A 19064-nucleotide genomic window follows, 5' to 3' on the forward strand; every position below is an offset into this window, starting at 1 on the left:
ATATTCAGAAATATTATTTTGTAGGGGTCTCTTACTGTCCCTTACTATGTATCAAATAAATACATGCATATCCAAATTAGATCCATCTTAATATATGGCTCTCTAGCATGAACGAGAAATATCAGAGTATATAATATACATCATTAAAAAGTCAATATATGATCTGTGAATAATAACCGCACCAGTGTATCTAAAATACAGTGGCATATCCCTGTACATAGAAGAGGAAATAACTGCTAAATCTCAGGAAACATGGTATACGGCTATTGTTGGTGAATGACCCGCCCCCACTTTAGTCTCTGGCAACCAGAAAGTCTATGATTAATCTCAAACAAAGCTTATCTTCAAAACAAGCCAATGAGTTCAACCAAACATTTACTCCTGGAAATACTTCAGCTTCCCCACTCCTCTCCAGAATCCCCTGGAGAAATACTGAACTCCGCAAACAAAAGAAACAAACCCCTCTCAATATTTTATTGTTTGTCTTCATTCTCCGCAGGTAACTAGTTGCTCAGATCTTAATGTTATTACATGGCATCAACATTAGGAATGGAGCAGTGGTACCTTAGTTTGAAAGCTCATCATTTGAATTCACAGAGGAAGCACGAAATTACAACAATTCTGGGAAAAATCAATCCCAAATGCTCTATGGTGCTTTTCTACACACATCTCCATTATGCAGTATTAGTAATTTCTTTGCAGAATCCTCACGTGGAAGCGGGAATAGCTCCGATCTCATTTTCATATTTTTATATTATACATGCGGCTGGTAGCACCACCTATTATTAAGGTCACCCAACACTTTCCATTATAAGACCGCATTTTCAGTTGCTTATAACTTCACCAAACTTTAACCATTTGGGCTGAAATTCTACATGCTGGGTGTCTGCTTTGGACTGAATTCCTCTAGAAGATTTCATCCAAAATGGTTCAGCCCTGTCTGAGAACGAGGCTACAGAAAAATACATTGGTTAGTCTATGACCATGTTACAAAATCCTTGCAACCTGTTCTTTGTACAGTTCTAGCTCCCGCCAGGCTGTGGAGTAGGGACATGAAATTTGGCAGGGAGGTGGCCTCTCTATCAGGAACGTGCCTTTTGCTGTCCCTGTGCTGGTCAGGCTTAGAGCAGGGAGCCCGGCTCTCCTTTGTTCTTAATGGCACTCCTCCCCAACCCTTTTGGTCTGAGGTAGTGGCAGAGGACGTGGCCTGTTAAAAATGCGGAGGGAACAGGAGACTAGTGAGGACTGGGACTAGCTGGCCAAAGAGACGGGGAGCCAAGAAAAGAAACAAGGTGGGGAAGGCAAAAGCAATAGATGGGGGGAAACTGATACTGGATGAGGAGCCAGGGGCCACGGGGAGAAGAGAGACTTGCTAAGAAAGGAGCCGGGTACTGGCAACCTATGGGTTGGGTGAGAACTGGCAGTGACTGGGCAAAGAGACTGGAGCAAGGAGACAGCGTGGGAGGACAGGATACTGACCTTTTACAAGGAGCCCAGGGAGGGAGATTAGGAGTGGGAACATGGGCGGGGGAGGGCGGGGGTTACAGCAGGCCACGGTAAAGAAGAGATCGCCAGAGATGGGGAACTGGGACTGGCTGAATAAGGAGACTGGACCAGAAGAGATGCCTGAGGAGTGGAAACTGAGACTGAAGTGAGGAGAATGGGACTGAGATGAAGATTCATGAGTGGGGAAGAGACAAGGCTGGGACAGGGACAGGAACAGGTTGGAAGGGACAGGGCAGAAAGGGTCACGTTTGGGGAGACTTGGCAAAACAGTCTGTGTCCACTAGAGCATGCTCCCCTCCAGATTCTGGAGTGAACCCAAGATTCCTGAGTCTCTCCATTCCTCTGTTCTCAGCAAATAACTTTGAAATCCACTGGCAAAATATCCCATCCCCTCTATTGCTGGTACACAAATTGGATGACAGCCTATTGCTGCTAAGACCAGGTGGGTGAGGTAATATTTTTTATTGGACCAACAGACACAAGCTTTCAAGCTACACAGAGCTCTTCTTCAGATCTAGGAAACTTATTAGAGTGTCACAGTTAAATACAAAATGGAACAGATAGTTTAGCATAAGTAGTTAACCTAGAGGTGGGCAAACTACGGCCCGCGGGACTGTCCTGCCCGGCCCCTGAGCTCCCGGATGGGGAGGCTAGCCCCCAGCCCCTCCCCCACAGCCTCAGCGCGCCGCCAGCACTCTGGCCCGCCACTCCTGTCGGGCAGCGCGAGCAGTGTGGCTGGCACCAGCCGGGCTGCAAGCTCCTGCTGCTCTGAGCAGCATGGTAAAGGGGCGGGGAGTGGGGGGGAGGGGGTTAGATATGGGGAAGGAGGTCCTGGGGGGCAGTCAGGGGACAGGGAGCAGGGGGGTTGGATGGGGCGGAGGTTCGGGGGGGTCAGGGGATGGGGAACAGGGCGGGTTGGATAGGTGTGGGAGTCCTGGGGGGCCTGTCAGGGGGTGGGGGTGTGCATAGGGAGCGCGCAGTCAGGGGACAGGGAACGGGGGGGGGGGGGTAGATAGGGGGTGGGGTCCTGTGGGGTGGTTAGGGGTGGGGGTCCTGGGAGGGGGCAGTCAGGGGACAAGGAGCGGGGGGGGGGGGGTTGGATGGGTCGGGGGTTTTGAGGGGGGCGGGAAGTGGGAGGGGGTGGGGCCAGGCTGTTTGGGGAGGCACAGCCTTTCCTATCGGGCCCTCCATACAGTTTCGCAACCCCGATGTGGCCCTCAGGTCAAAAAGTTTGCCCACCCCTGAGTTAACACATATTTCAAGGGGCCATTCAAAGTGAAGTGGCCCGTTAACAGCCCTCCAGTCATAGGGAGGAAAGGAAGGGGGGGGAAGCAGCAGGGTGTGGGGGAGGGTTGTTAGTGGATTAGAGCTTGTTTTAATAAGCCATAAATCTAGTGTCTTTATATAGTCCATGATTTTTAGTGTGTAGGAAAGTTATGAATTTAAGCTCCCAGGCTCATCTTTTGAAAGTGTTGTGCAGGTTTCCTTCGAAGATGAAGACTGATAGGTTAGATATAGAGTGATCGCTTTGTGAAAAGTGGTCACCCACAGGTGATATGGTGTTTTTGTCTTTTATCATTTTCCTGTGTGAGTTTATTTGAGAGCACAGTGATTGTCTGGTTTCACCCACACAGTAGTTATTGGGGCATTTAATGTACTGGATGAGGTACACCACATGTTGTGATAGGCATGTGTAGAACTCATGGATCTGGAAAGGTGTGTTGTGGGGGTGTTGATCATTGTAGCAGTGGAGATGTTTCTGCAGGTTTTGTATCTGTTGTTCTGGTAGGGTCTGGTGGTGCTTTGAGTTGGAGTGTACTGGTTTGTGGGGAGCTTGCTTTTGATGATGTGCTTGAAGAAGTTGGGAGGTTATTTGAAGGCTAGAGGAGGGGATTCAGGAAATATTTCTTTCAAGATGGGATCCTTATCAAGTATGGCTTGTAGTTGTTTGATGATACAGCATATAGGCTTCAGTGTGGGGTTGTAGGTGACAACTAGGAGAGTGTGACACGACAGGGTTTTATTTCTCTGTTGAAGCAAATTCTCTCTGGGTATTTGGGTGGCCTGTTCCATGATGTGATCCACTTCTCTTGTGGAGTGTCCCTGTTTGATAAAGGCAGTTTTAAGTGTGTTTAAGGTGTATAGCCTGAACTTTCTCCTCAGATTTTCTCCTCAGAGCATATCCTGTGGTATCTGAGTGCCTGGCTATTGATAACAGATTTCTTGGTGTGTTTGGACTGGTTAATGGATCTATGAAGGCTGGTGTGGTGATCCATGGGTTTCTTGTATTTTTTTGTCTGTTGAGTTCCATTGTTGAAGTTGATCATGGTGTCCAGGAAGTCAATGCTGATGTGGGAGTGTTCCAGAGAGAATTTAGTGAATGGATAGTTGTTGAAGTTATGGTGGAAATCTATGAAAGAATTTAAGTCGTCTGTTCACAGGATGAAAATATCAGATATCATTGTTTTTGTGTTGCATTTGTCCAGAAATGCTTCTTCAAGGTGGCCCATGAGGAGGTTGGCATATTGGGGAGACATCCTAGTATCCATAGATGTTCCCTGTCATGTTTGGACAAGGTGTTTGTTGTTGAATGTAAAATTGTGATGGGTGAGGATAAAATGGATGAGTCTGGCGATGTGTTTGGGGTGAATATCTGAGTGTTGTCTATTGTCTTGTAAATATTTGACGCACGCAGCTATGCTGTCATTTTGAGGGATGCTGGTGTATAGGGAAATGACATCTATGGTGGCAAGGATGGTGTTCTGAGGGAGATTGTTCATGTTGCAGAGTTTGTGGAGGAAGTCGGTCGTGTCCTGGAGGAAGCTGGGCCTTTGTGTGGTGAGTGGTTGGAGGATGGTTTCTATGAGTCCAATAAAAGATATTACCTCACCCACCTTGTCTCTCCTGGGACTGACACAGCTACAACAACAATGCATAGCCTATTACTGCTCTCACTTATTCCAATAGCTTATGTGTGGTGGCTCTAAAGTTTTCCACCCTGCTGAGGACCCATGTGGGTATCAATACGATGCCACATGATGGAATTTCTGTTTTTTCATTTTGCTTTTGTAAAAAGCACAGAATTTTCACAGAAATAAATATGTTAAAAGCACATTATGGTTGCAAATTCACTCAAAAGTCAGGAAATTCCAAAATTAAGGTTGCCTGTTAAACCTCAGCATGGCCCCCTTGTACCTATGCATTATGATATATTCTTTAATTACATGATCACACAGTTTCCCCCTCCCCACACAGGACCCCTCCCTACCTTGTTCACCACATAGAATGGATTGTGCTCCAGGGATGAAACAGTGTTGTGCAGTAGGACTCATGCTTCATTTGTTGCAGAAGTTGGATAATATTTTATGAATGAGGCAGAGAACTGCTAGGTCAGTCTCATGCTTAGGGCAGTTCAGTGGTGCTTTGGAGACACGGACTTTATCCCTGTCCTGCCACAGAGTTTCTATGTGATGCTGGGCAAGTCACTTAACCCAAACTTTTCATAAGTGGTCACTAATTGTGTATGCCTCATTTTCTGGGTGCCCAACTTGAGACCCTGGCATCTGATTTGTAGAAATGTTTGTTAGGAGACCGGGTTGTGGGCAGAGCAACAGTCACAACCAGAGTCAGAGTCCAAATGCCAGAGCCAAGGCAGAGTCCAAGCCAGGAATCAGAGCCAAGAGTCAGAACCAAAGTCAAGACTTGAATGCCAAAGCCAAGGGTCAAGACAGAGCCAAAGCCAGGAACTGGAGCCAAAGGTCAGAACGGGATCGGTGGAGACAGAGAAGACAGGAGCAGGGCTGGTTCCAGAGCAGGAGCAAGGCTGAGACAAGACTGGAACACAGCCAAGTACAGGGAAGAGTCAAGGCTGAGTGCAGGACAGAAGTTAGCCAAGCTGAGGGAAGCGGAATCCACAAGCATGTGCATTGAACAGCTAGGGAGTTGCTGCTGGGCTTAAGAAAAGGCCTGCTAACTTCCTCAGAGACTCAGGCGAGGCAGTCTGTCAGCTGGCCTAGCTGATGTGGCCCAGCTGTGCTCATTAGCCTGTCAGGAGACTCACAGCTGCAAGGCCTTATTCCTGACAGTGCTGAGCACTCACAGCTGCGACTGAAGTCAATGGGAGCCATGCTATAAACATAGAAAATGCGTAAGGGCTTGGCTACACTTATATTTTATAGCGCTCTAACTTGCTGGCTCAGGGGAGTGAAAAATCACCCCCCTGAGCACAGCAAGTCAGAGTGCTTTAAAGCGCTAGTGTAGACAGGCTCCAAGCGCAGAGAGCCGTGCTCCCAGTGCTCGGAGCTAATCCCCTCATGGAGGTGGATTACCAGGAGCGCTGGGAGAGCTCTCTCCCAGCACTCGCGCGCGACCACACTCGCACTTCAAAGCGCTGCCGTGGGAGCGCTCTCGCGACAGCGCTTTGAAGTTTCCAGTGTAGCCATGCCCTCAGTACTCTGAAAAATCAGGCCCTCGATGTCTCAAACTGAGCACCCACAATGAGTGGATACTTTTGACCTAAATCTCTCTCTACCTTGATTCCCCATCTGTAAACGGGGATAATAATAGCCCCATATCTCACAGGGTTGTTGTGTAAATAATCAATATTTGTCAAGCACCGTGATACTACAGCAATGAGCACTACACAAAAAAGCCCATGGGAAAATTAGTAATACTTTTTTCAAAGCAGTGTGTAGCGGGGTGCTCACCTTGAAGGGGTTAAAGCAGCCCTGGCGAGGGCTGCAGCAGGAGAAAAGGAATTAAAACAGCCAAGCAAAGCTGATTGTGTAGCTGACCACAGCAGTGGCCAGCTCAATCAGGGCCAGCTGGCCCTTATGAGAGGGCTATGGGCCAGAAGTAGTGGAGTCTCACTCTAGTCCTGGAGTGGGAAGGGCTAGCTGCCTGAGAGCGAGGTACCTTAAGCGGAGTGGAGCAGTGCTGGGGAAGGGTAAAGGGAACTGGGGAGCTCCAGCCTGGTAAATCCCCAGGCTGCAGGCCTTGGTAAAGGCCCAGAAAGATACTGGGGCTGCAGAGGGGCAGCCTGGGAATAGGCAGAGGCAGCTGGTCCTAACCCCTTGTCAATGATGAGTGGCCATTACGCTGCAGTCTGCCCTAGTGAGTGGGGGTTAGATGATGACTGGCAGTAGCCACTGAGGCAAGGTGGGTTTAGAGGTTTGGGTGTTCCCCAGGGAGGGGAGACCCAGAGTGTGGGGGTACTGCTGGGGCAGAGCCCCAGGGTCAAGGGCATGGGGGTCCGGGAGGGACACGGATGCCAGCGGCAGGCAAGACACTGGACTGCAGAGGGCACTCCGGGCTGGAAGAGCTAATTCCCAAGACAACCAGTAGGAGGGGCTGCACTGGTGAGTTGTCGTGTCGCTACACAGTGTTATACAGACATGGATTTGACGCTGATTTTGTGCTGTCTTGGAAGCATCACTTGTTGATGTTATTTGAACAAAACAAATTTAGTGACTTTTTTTTAAACTAGAAAAACTTGCTTTTATGCATTGTCAAAATTGCTAACATTGTACTACAAGCTCTGAAGCCTTCTAAACCGTTTACTCCCAGGGTTTTAAAGCATTTAATGTGCTGCAATTCAATGTTATCAGAGCGCAGTTTACAACACTTCCTATGCCTTGTTTTAAAAAGCTAGAACTCTGGAGTGTATTCCCTGTTCAGTGTAGAAGGGAGGGTTCTTTTTCTATTAACACCATTCAGTGTTACTTACATCTAGAGCACAGATGGATCCAAGCTACAAAATGTAGATCTAGATTTCAACCACCAAAAAGTTTGGGGGTTCTCAGATTTGCGTTCATTACCGTCTGTCAGAAATAAAAGGCCAGTCACCAAATTCAGATCCATACTCAAACACTGAACCCTCCCAAAGCTGGGGGATCTTTGGATCTCTCACAAAGAAGAAAAAGACCTTTCTGCCTGTAAACTACCTATGGTTCTAATGTTCCCTCCGATCGTCTCTATTTTAATCAAAATGCCCTTTCCCAGAGTACAGCTGAAGTTATACACTGCTCCTCCAAACAAAGGCAGGTTTTAAATATAAGTAAAACCGAGTAGGACTGGCTTTTTCAAGGCAAGAGATAACTGAAGTCTACAAGCTAAGAAACACAAGAAATATAATAGCAAATTAGGCAGAGATGTAATCAAATGGGTGCCTAGCTCCACATAATGTATCCGAGCTATTGCAGCAACCAGTTGATGTTCCCTAGGAAACATCAGGTGTAAATCTTCCTATATGGAATCCAGGAAATGGGGCATGTTAAATTGATTTTAATTCTTAGGAACTTAGTGGCATTTTAGTCCTAAATGCCAAACATTCAGAAGTCTATGCTATGGGCCAGCACATAGCAGGGCTGAATACTTGTCTACCTCCTCCCCTCCCACTTGGGTGATTTGACCCTCTCCCTAGGGAGTGCTGGAAGAAGAGTATTTCCTTGCTGTATCCCACGCAGAGCCAGAACCAGTCTGGCTTTGTTTGACTTGCAGCAAGTACCTGGGATAAAAGGCAATAAAAAGATCTAGTAATTTCTATAGGATTTTTCCTCATATTTTAAGACAGGAAATACAGGATTAACTCAATCTAGTGTATAGCAATCAGAACACATGAAACAACTCTTCACTTCACTCCACCTGAAGGAAATATTTAGTGCTACACCCTCAATTAGTATAAATGGGATCAGCTCTATTGGTTTCAGTGGAGCTCCAATGCATCTTAATGGAGCTGTGTTCATTACCCCAGCTGAGGTCGTTAAAATCCAACTTCTGGTCAACCTGTTTTACAAATATTTAAATAACAAGAAGAGAAAATTGCTACAGAATGAAGAGGTAAATTATGAATGAGAAGAAAAGTACATTGATAAATATCCCCCTGGCATGCCAAATTATAGCTAAAATACAGAAACACGTAAGAGGGCTCCTCTTCATTGCAACTGCTACCCTGAGCTAGTACACTCAAGATACTCCACTCCAGGAAGTGAGGGTGATGACCACACTGCAAACAACACTGGATTGGATTAACAGAGTGATTGTATTAGCATCCAATGAGTTGTTGTAACTAGAGCAGCTGGATTCCCACTGCATTACCAGCTCCAATGTCAGCAACATTTCAGCTTCAACCCACCCAAGAAGGCCAGCTAGCAGAAGCATAAAGCACCAACTTAAGCTAAAGACCATAGTGCAGTGGTGGGCAACCGGCAGCACACGGCCCATCAGGGTAATCTGCTGGCGGCCCACCAGACCGTTTGTTTACATTTGCATGGCCGCCCGCAACTCCCAGTGGCCGCGGTTCACAGTTCCCGGCCAATGGGTGCTGTGGGAAGGGTGCCACAGGTTGGCCACCACTGCCATCATGTGTGTAAGGAAGTTGGGTTAGGGCAAAACTCAAGTTATAGTTTGAGATATCAATGTAGTGAAAACAAGCCCATAAAAATGTAAGAATCCAGACAGGGGGAATACCTATCTCCTTGACAGTGTGGAATTGTTCTCTCTGAGATATTTCTAGTGCTTTGTCCAGGCTGCTTTTAAATAACTTGAGCTATGAGGCTTCTACTACTTCCTTGGGTCTGAGATCTCACAGTGGAGAAGTCTTCCCTAATCTTCAATTTTCCTCCTCTTAATTTCAGCCCAAATAGTCCCTTAGCAGGTTACCAATAACACAGAGAAAACAGGTGAACTCCAGTTTTACGGAAGTAGTACTGAATGTCTGAAACCTTAAAACCACAATTTCAGAACAATGGATTTTAGATTAAATAAACATTTGGATTCAGGGCAAGACACAAATTTCAGGTAACATGCAGATTCAGACACATGGAGTCTGGAAAATCAGGGTTTACCTGAAATTAAATATATTAATAAATAATATTTGATATTTTACTAAAGAAGTTAAACAAAAGCAAGTACTCCTAGACAATTGGTCACAAAACTGATATTCAGTTGGTTTGTTGGAATTTTTCGGTCTCTGATATTCCTTTGCCACTTCCCCTGCAGTACTTTGGGCAGGGACTATCTTCTTTGTACAGCACCTCACACAGCAAGCCCCCAAACTCTGGATCGATTCCTAGTGGCTATCATAATAAATAAGATTAAATATATCTGGCACGGGGATGATCCAGCTGACTGAGAACTGGACAATGTATAGCATTATGTAGGTAGGAGGACATTTTAATTTCAACTCAGGGTTTCTAAACCAGATTTTGAAAAGCAAAATGTTGAATCTCCACCTGCTCTCTCATCTCTTGTATTTCCCCCTACCCAATCCCTTTTAGTATTCTGATGGGAGTGACCACATAGTAACAACTGGAGGAGCTCCCTTTGCAACTAGGTGATATGATCCTTTTCTCTCCAACCAGGATTGAAGGGAAGAATGGAGGAGAAGAAAGGTTATGATTGTGCCAAAGGAATTTCTCATGTAATAGAATAAAGCTCGACTCATCTCTCTACTCTGTAATGTCAGAGAAGGTTTTCACCACAAAGAATGAATACAGAAAAGAGTATGCAATAGAGATCTGCACTCTCAATGAGAGAGAGAGAGAGAGAGAGAGAGACAGTGAGCATCAGAAAGGAGAATTAGGCTCTCAATTTAAGATCTGAGCCAGCTCCTATTGAAGTCAATAGAAGACTTCCTATTGAGTTCAGTGGGAGTTGGATCAGACCTTTAGTGAATGCTTTCCATTAATGTTTTTCTTTTTTTCTTTCGTCCATCCAGTTCTAGTTTTGCCCTCTCTGATACTTCCAGCTTGTATCAGTTCACGTAATGAGTTGGCCACACCAGGATCAAGAGAGAATTCTCAATGTTGTCTCCCCATAAGAAGTTACCATGATTATAATGGGAGCATGGAGGGACAGAAATAATATTCAGAGAGCTACTGTCAAGATGAGCCTATATTCCACTAGAGGTGGCAAGTGATTTCCATCTGACTCTCTTACCGTCCAAGAGATCAATATTTGGACAGGTGCTCAGTGTACGCCCCTCATCTGCTCCACTGGTATTGTTTGAGCACTGTGGTCAGACAAGGCAGACATTTCTTTTCACAGTTGGCTAATGGGTACCATCTTCTCATTTCCATATTTAAATACACACGTGTCCTTATCATCTTTGATCCTCTATATCTCAGTAAAGACTACATCAGCCAGGGCTCACTCTTCTGGTTGCTTTCACGATCTTTTATTTCAGAAAAATGAAAAAGGGGAGAGTGGTTCCCAGACAACTGAATTATAGCAATTTTATACATATGGGGCCAGATACTGATCCCCTCGCACAATCCAGCTAGTACTTTACTCTGTGAGTAGCCTGACTGATTTGAATGAGACACTGACAGATATTGCAATTTCTTCCATAATCTTGGGAGATCTTATTAGATTTAAATCTCTTTAGCGATATATTGTGTTAAATGCAAAGTTTATGTATTATGCCATAGGTCGGACAGCCATAAGCCAGGATTGTATGTAACCTCTTTAGGGGGAGATGTGATGTGAAGCCTGGGAGACTTTGGTCACAATAAGTGTGAAAAGAAAAGGAGTACTTGTGGCACCTTAGAGACTAACCAATTTATTTGAGCATAAGCTTTCGTGAGCTACAGCTCACTTCATCGGATGCATACCCTAAGTGTGAAGTGTATTTCCTGGGGAATACCTAGAGAGAGGTTAATGCAAATTCCCCACCCCCGGTTATGTAAAAACCCAGCCTTTTGAAGCTACAACCTAAGGAGTGGGTCATTGTCTGCTGATTGCCTGTTCATGGAGATTGGAGATCAAAGGCACGAGCTGTATAAAGTTGTGGTTTTGAAGGACTAACATCTACCAGAGCCAAAGGTTGGAGTTGGGGGGTGATCTCTAATAAGCTTTTTAGCATGCATGCAGGTTCTTTAATGTGTTTTGTCTGTAATACTTTCACCTTAAGAATAAATGTGCTTGTTTAGAAAGAGTTATGTGGTAACTTCTAACTGCAAGCAATACACTGGTCATAGGCTCTAGAGGGAAAGCAAAGTGCAGACACTGGCCTTTTAGGCAGTCTGGCTTGCTGGAGATGTCACAGTGTAAATTGGGGAGCTGTGCAGCTTATTACCCTAGTCAGCAGGGAGTGAGACAGGGGTTTCTGCCTAAGACAGGTGACAGCTGAGAAGCCAGGAGCCTAGAGTGGGTGCCCTAGATAGACCACCAGGAGGGGAATGCAGGTGCAGTGACCCTGAAACTGTGACAGACTATTCACAGAATAATATTACACAATTTCAGCAAAAGCATCAATATCTGGCCCATAGTGATTTAAGCATCATTTCACCCATCTTCAGGGTCTTCCTCAGACATAGCCAAATGAGTAAATACTTCTAATCTGTTCCCACCTTCTTGGTTAAAGAAACAAATAAACAAAAACGCTGACAATTCTGACAAGATAGATAGGTTAGTTAGTTAAAGGCAGTACTTACAGTTGCATGACCAGATACAAGTGGTTTGGACTCTCATATATGTCTTCCAGTGCAACTATATTTTCATGTTTTATTCTGAAAAGCAACAACAACAAAAGGTAAGTGCAAGGTTAAATGGTGAACTTTAAGCAGCTACCCAACAGAAAACATCTAACTAAAAATAGCTACTTGGCGCTTGCGATTTACACAGTCAGAACTGAACCCAGTTCCGTATAAGCTGTCAGGAGGGCCTGGCAGCCCAGGATACGGTTATTACTTAGCTAGCAGGAATGTTTCATGATGAAATATTTAAAGCATTAGCAGTTTTTCTTCTCCTGTCAGATGAATAAAATGAACAGCTAAGGTGGTATTTGGATGTTGAGTTCTCAGGGCAGAAGTACATCAGAGTGCAGGGATTTGCAAACTGTAGATTTACTGGTTTCAGAGTAGCAGCCGTGTTAGTCTGTATCCGCAAAAAGAAAAGGAGGACTTGTGGCACCTTAGAGACTAACAAATCTATTTGAGCATAAGCTTTCACGAGCTACAGCTCACTTCATCGGAAGCATTCAGTGGAAAATACAGTGGGGAGATCTATATACACAGAGAACATGAAACAATGGGTGTTACCATACACACTGCAACGAGAGTGATCAGGTAAGGTGAGCAATGAGCAGCGGGGGGACGGGACCTTTTGTAGTGATAATCAAGGTGGGCCATGTCCAGCAGTTGACAAAAACGTCTGACGAACAGTGGGGGCGGGGGGGGGGGGGGAATAAACATGGGGAAATAGTTTTACTTTGTGTAATGACACATCCACTCCCAGTCTTTATCCAAGCTTAAGTTAATTGTATCCAGTTTGCAAATTAATTCCAATTCAGCAGTCTCTCATTGGAGTCTGTTTTTGAAGCTTTTTTTGTTGAATTGCCACTTTTAGGTCTGTAATTGAGTGACCAGAGAGATTGAATTGTTCTCCAACTGGTTTTTGAATGTTTGATTTGTGTCCATCTAGTCTTTTACGTAGAGACTGTCCAGTTTGACCAATGTACATGGCAGAGGGGCATTGCTGGCACATGATGGCACATATCACATTGGTAGATGTGCAGGTGAAGAAGCCTCTGATAGTGTGGCTGATGTGATTAGGCCCTATGATGGTGTCCCCTGAATAGATATGTGGACACAGTTGGCAACGGGCTTTGTTGCAAGGATGGTTCCTGGGTTAGTGGTTTTGTTGTGTGGTTGCTGGTGAGTATTTGCTTCAGGTTAGGGGCTGTCTGTAGGCAAGGACTGGCCTGTCTCCCAAGATCTGTGAGAGCGATGGGGCGTCCTTCAGGATAGGTTGTAGATCCTTCATGATGCGCTGGAGAGGTTTTAGTTGGGAGCTGAAGGTGATGGCTAGTGGCGTTCTGTTTTCTTTGTTGGGCCTGTCCTGTAGTAGGTGACTTCTGGGTACTCTTCTGGCTCTGTCAGTCTGTTTCTTCTCTTCAGCAGGGGGGGTACTGTAGTTGTAAGAAAGCTTGATAGAGATCTTGTAGGTGTATGTCTCTGTCTGAGGGGTTGGAGCAAATGCGGTTGTATCGCAGAGCTTGGCTGTAGACAATGGATCGTGTGGTGTGGTCTGGATGAAAGCTGGAGGCATGTAGGTAAGTATAGCGGTCAGTAGGTTTCCGGTATAGGGTGGTGTTTATGTGACCATCGCTTATTAGCACTGTAGTGTCCAGGAAGTGGATCTCTTGTGTGGACTGGTCCAGGCTGAGGTTGCTGGTGAGATTGAAATTGTTGAAATCATGGTGGAATTCCTCAAAGGCTTTTTTCCATGGGTCCAGATGATGAAGATGTCAACAATATAGCGCAAGTAGAGTAGGGGCATTAGGGGACGAGAGCTGAGGAAGCGTAGTTCTAAGTCAGCCATAAAAATGTTGGCATACTGTGGGGCCATGCGGGTACCCATACCAGTGCCGCTGATTTGAAGGTATACATTGTCCCCAAATGTAAAATAGTTATGGTTATGATACTGTTCCTGACGGCTTGTAGTCCATCTTTGTGTGAAAACACCATCCTAGCCACTATGGATGTAGAAGCCCTCTGCACCAACATTCCACATAAAGATGGACTACAAGCCATCAGGAACAGTATCCCCGATAATGTCACGGCAAACCTGGTGGCTGAACTTTGTGACTTTGTCCTCACCCATAACTATTTCACATTTGGGGACAAAGTATACCTTCAAGTCAGCAGCACTGCTATGGGTACCCGCATGGCCCCCACAGTATGCCAACATTCTCTGGGATTATTGCTTAAGCAATCCCAAACAATTTCTAAAGCATACATTTAATTTGCATTAACCCTAAATTTAACACACTAAAGAGACTAACCATTTAACTGAAAGGGCTATAACATTAATTATACAAAGTGGAGATGATCGCCTTAAGTGAGAGCGAGACCCCCAAAAAACTGTAAGCAGAATGTGCTGATTAAAGAACCTACACACACACACTGGCAGAAAAAATAGCCAAGGACACTCATCATTGAATGCTAAACCCAGTAAACTTTTGGGGGCTTAATTCCCTCCCCAAACTTATGAGAGGTGTAATTAGGTACACAAAGTCCACTACTGAGCAGCGCTAAAGCATCCGACACTCCCACTGAAGTTGATGAAAGTGCAGAGTAGTCAGCATCCTGCAGGCTCTGACTCATCATAATGTGCACATATTGGGTTGGTCCAGCTTCCAGTGACATCACTGGAAAGATTGCCATAGATGTCAGTGTGAGAGAGAGATCAGACCTACATTCAGGAATGAAAAGCCACATTCATATAAAAGACAAAGTAATGATCTGCCTTAAAACCTACATATTCAGGAAGTTCAGTATCAGTGGCGTATTAACCCAAATCTAACATGCTGTAGGACATCCTACAGCAATACATGTGTGGCTATAGGTATTCTGCTCTCCGGAAGTATCTGAAAAATCCTTTGTTGCTCCCGTAAATTGTCCAGAGAAACGGCATCATAGCTCAAGCGTTATAATATTGATAAGAGAGCACTGAAGAAGATAAGCTTTTAAGTCTTAATTCTGGTGTGCAGGAATGGATGTCTAGTACCTTGGCTTTTCTATGGAAATTTTCCAAAATTATATAGAGCAGTTGCCTTAAATTTCTCCAGTCACCTGCCCTGTCTCATCCCCAAACTCAAAAGATAACAGGGAAAGCAGGACTCTCTGGCACCTGATTTTCCTGATGAAAGAGGCCGTAACTGAGCAGATCAACCCGCTGTGTGTTTTGTTTTTTTTCCAACCCTCGCTGACTTTGTCATTTACATTCAAAGCTGGATTTGTTTGTATTTAAATAAATACACAACATCAGCCCTCAATATGGATCAAGAGTTTGTAAAATTCCATTAGGAAGAACACAGCCAGTTTTGCCGCAGTAGCTCCATCAGATCAGCAGAATTGGCAGCTGCCTGGCCAGCAGAATATGTAGGAACCATTTATCTGGTGTGGCTCTGTGATGTGACAAGCAGACTTTTTTTTTTCCAGTTTGCCTCAGGCAAAGACCATAAGGGACTGATTTTTTGGAAGTACAGAGAACCACAATGCTACTTGAAGTCAATTGCTCATCACCTCTGAAAATCAAGCCCTAAGGCTAGTGCTACATTTTTGAGCTAAGCGAGTGGAAAGCATCTCCCAAACAGTCAACTTTTATTTTTATCCTCGCTGGCTGGAGGAGGGCTGGAAGATTTACGTTTTGAGTTAAAAACTCTTCAAAGAAAAGAGAAGTTCACAATAAAAATGCTCATAAGACCTGCTATGCTAGCAAGAGGGTTAGGGAAGGCATGTGTGCTTATTACCAACTTTCTGGCTCTCTCAATGAAGGCCATAGATGATCAAGCTCTGTACCTTCCAGCAGAAATCACTATAATCAATGGGAACCACTGATTGTTCTAGTCTCTAAGGTGCCACAAGTACTCCTTCATCTGCAGTGACATTCAACTTGAGCAGAACTATCATTTAAAAAACAACAGGAAAGAGAAATAGCTTCAAGTTCTGATACAGAGTGATGAAACTTTCTTCACTGGCGCACCCACCTGATTGTGGTAATGGACATGTGTAAGCAGAGTAAGTGACAAGCCTGCTCTACTGTGTGTGTGTCAGCACAATTCCCTGGCTCAGAACATCCAGAAAATGGCTGGATACAGCAAGTATGTCCTTGCATTCCATTCACTTGAATAGATGTTCTGTTAGATCAATTGCTGAGGATTGTTCAGTGAGAATTAGGGAGATACTTGACAGCAAGAGAGAGCTTGAATGGTTTAATTAGTTCTGCATTTATCCTGGGCTATTAGTTCAGCGTCAATCTCAAAAGGTTCAGAGGATTCATTCTGATGAAAATGCCTGGATGCATATCCATGTGTGTGTGATCTATCTTATCTTAGGTACTTACCTGGTCCCCATAACTGCAGTATCTGAGCACCACACAGTCTGATGTATGTATCCTCACAACACCTCTGTGAGGTTGGGTATTGCTATCATTCCCATTTGACAGATGAGGAACTGCTGCACAAAAAGACTGACTTGTCCCAGGTTACACAGGAAGTTTATGGGAGAGCAGGGTCATAAACTCATGTTAACCCCTGGCCATCCTTCCTCTCTTGAACTTTCCTGTTCCCTCTCCTCTCTTGCAGAGTCGTCTCCTTCTAACCCAACCAAATCCATCTTTTTCTCCTAGAGTATTCCACACCACCCTGGACTTCATGGGAGAGTCCTGATTACCACACATCCGTTCCACTTCCTGTTAACTGGAAGAGATGGAAAAATGGACCCTGTATTTATTCTGAGCTAGACAATATATTGATGTTTCAGCACTACTTGATGACACAACATTATGACAGGACCATGGCAGTGACAGCACAGTGTGTAGATACCGTAGTGCTGACAGTTTAGATTAGAAAGATAATGCCCCCCCTCGCCAAAATACCTTGGTTAAAAAACAGTTATGGTTGCTTTAAAGAAACCTCATCCTACACAATTCATTACAAAATGCGTCCAGGCATCCTCCGCTAACAGACCTCAGCCCTCCCACACATCACATTCACCATTTTCACAGACAGGTTCTGTCCTTCTATAGACAAATCCCGTGCACCTTCATCATGCAGACAAACACACGCCATGTTGTCCTCCATGATCAGTGTCCCTGTCTGTGAAATGGAGATAATACTGCCTACTTCACAAGCTTCATGAAAGTGGCTCAGACAACATTTGTAAGGTGCTGAACTAGAATGAGGATGTCAATAAATACATAAAAGGAAAAGGCTTCTAGTCTCACTCCATCATTCTACATCTCAAATACCAGGCACTAAAGGGCTTTTCTAGCTAGTGGAGAAAGGCATAACAAGAACTAGTGGCTGGAAGCTACAGCCAGACTAATTCACATTTTTATAGTGAGTGATTTAACCATTGGAACAAACTACCAAGGGCAGTGGTGGATCCTCCAGCTCTTAATGACTTCCAGTCAAGACTGGATGCCTTTCAGGAAGATATGGTTCAGTCAAACAGAAGTTACTGGGCTCAATGCAGGGGTAACTGGGTGAAATTCTATATAGTCTGTGATATGCAGGCAGTCAGACTAGACAATCTAAGGGTCCCTTCTGGCCTTTTAAAAAAAAATGTCTGACTCTACTTACATGCCTTTTCCAAACACAAAGGCTAGCAAAATAAAGGAAGGTAGTTACTGTATCTGCATCAGCACTAAGAGAAGGGAACAGTGCACCTGAGCAGCATCTAACACCTCAGCCGAAGCATCAGGTAACCAACCTGAGTTTATACCAGTAAATTGATATGAGCAACCAAAATGCCACCAGTTACTATTCTGAAAGTAGCAGTGTACAGACAAGAGCTCCCAGGAGCTGCTTTGATTTGTTTTAAAACTTATCGATTACAATGCACTAGGTACAGGCTGGGCTTCCTTTGCTCAGTATTTATTTGTTTGGCCTGACCTGCCAAAAAAACTGTTGCAAAAAAACCGAGAGCAGCTTTGATAAGTGGATTGATAGCAGGTCGTCCTGTTTCATAGATGTTCACTAAGAACCACTGAGTCCACTATAGGGAAAGTCTACGTCACAGCTTCCTAAAGCAAAACTGAAATTTCTGAAAGGACAGATTCTGCTCCCAGGATGAGACCTATCCCACTAACTTTGATGGGAGCAGGAGCTGTCCGTGAATGATAACTGATATTTCTCTGCTTCATGCAGCAGCAGATAGTGGTGACTAGCACATGGCACTGAGTGATCAGAGACTAAAATTTATCCATAGTACATTGGGCACACATAAGGCAACTTGCATTACATAACACCACCTTAAATGCTTAAGCGGTGACTCAGGGGTGCATAGGAATCTTGGCTGGCCCTTTGCACTAAGGTGAAATTCACTCCCATATTTTTAAAACAACTGCAAGGTCCTTGGATGGATATTGTGACGGGTTGGATCACAGAAACCCCCTGGGGGAAGCCAACTGATGTGCCAAGACTACTTCTGCCCTTGCTTTCCTGCCCTGTCAGCTTAGGACTTCAGTGCCCTGCCTGGTTTGAGCCAGACCCGCTAGCCTGCTGCAAACCCAGACCCAGGTCTGAACCACGTCCCCTAACAGCTGTAGGCTTAATTTAAAGCACCTTAGGAAGCGTGCCTGTCTTTAACACTCAGATGCCCAACTCCTAATGGGGTCCAAACCCCAAATAAATCCGTTTTACCCTGTATAAAGCTTATACAAGGTAAACTCAAAAATTATTCGCCCTCTATAACAGTGATAGAGAGAGATGCACAGCTGTTTGCCCTCCCAGGTATTGATACACACTCTCGGTTAATTAATAAGTAAAAAGTGATTTTATTAAATACAGAAAGTAGGATTTAAGTGGTTCCAAGTAGTAACAGACAGAACAAAGTGAATTACCGAACAAAGTGAATTACCAAACAAAATGAAATAAAACACTCAAGTCTAAGTCTAGTACATTAATAAAACTGAATACAGATAAAATCTCACCCTTAGAGATGTTTCAATAAGTTTCTTTCACAGACTGGATGCCTTCCTAGTCTGGTCACAATCCTTTCCCCTGGTACAGCTCTTGTCCCGGCTCAGGTGGTAGCTACGGGATTTCTCAT

At 44.7% G+C, this 19064-nt stretch overlaps 1 protein-coding gene across 2 annotated transcripts in view; it reads right to left on the minus strand.

The window, feature by feature from the left end:
* CAMK1D (calcium/calmodulin dependent protein kinase ID) overlaps positions 1-19064 on the minus strand; it is a 367151-nt gene that overhangs the window by 134459 nt on the left and 213628 nt on the right. For both annotated transcript variants that reach the window (XM_007056552.4, XM_037889306.2), the window contains exon 3: positions 11940-12014. In XM_007056552.4, the coding sequence (XP_007056614.1) occupies positions 11940-12014 (75 nt within the window). The remainder of the gene's footprint in view (positions 1-11939; positions 12015-19064) is intronic.

This window comes from Chelonia mydas, chromosome 1 (assembly GCF_015237465.2).
Source record: "Chelonia mydas isolate rCheMyd1 chromosome 1, rCheMyd1.pri.v2, whole genome shotgun sequence".
Lineage (NCBI taxonomy): Eukaryota > Metazoa > Chordata > Testudines > Cheloniidae > Chelonia > Chelonia mydas.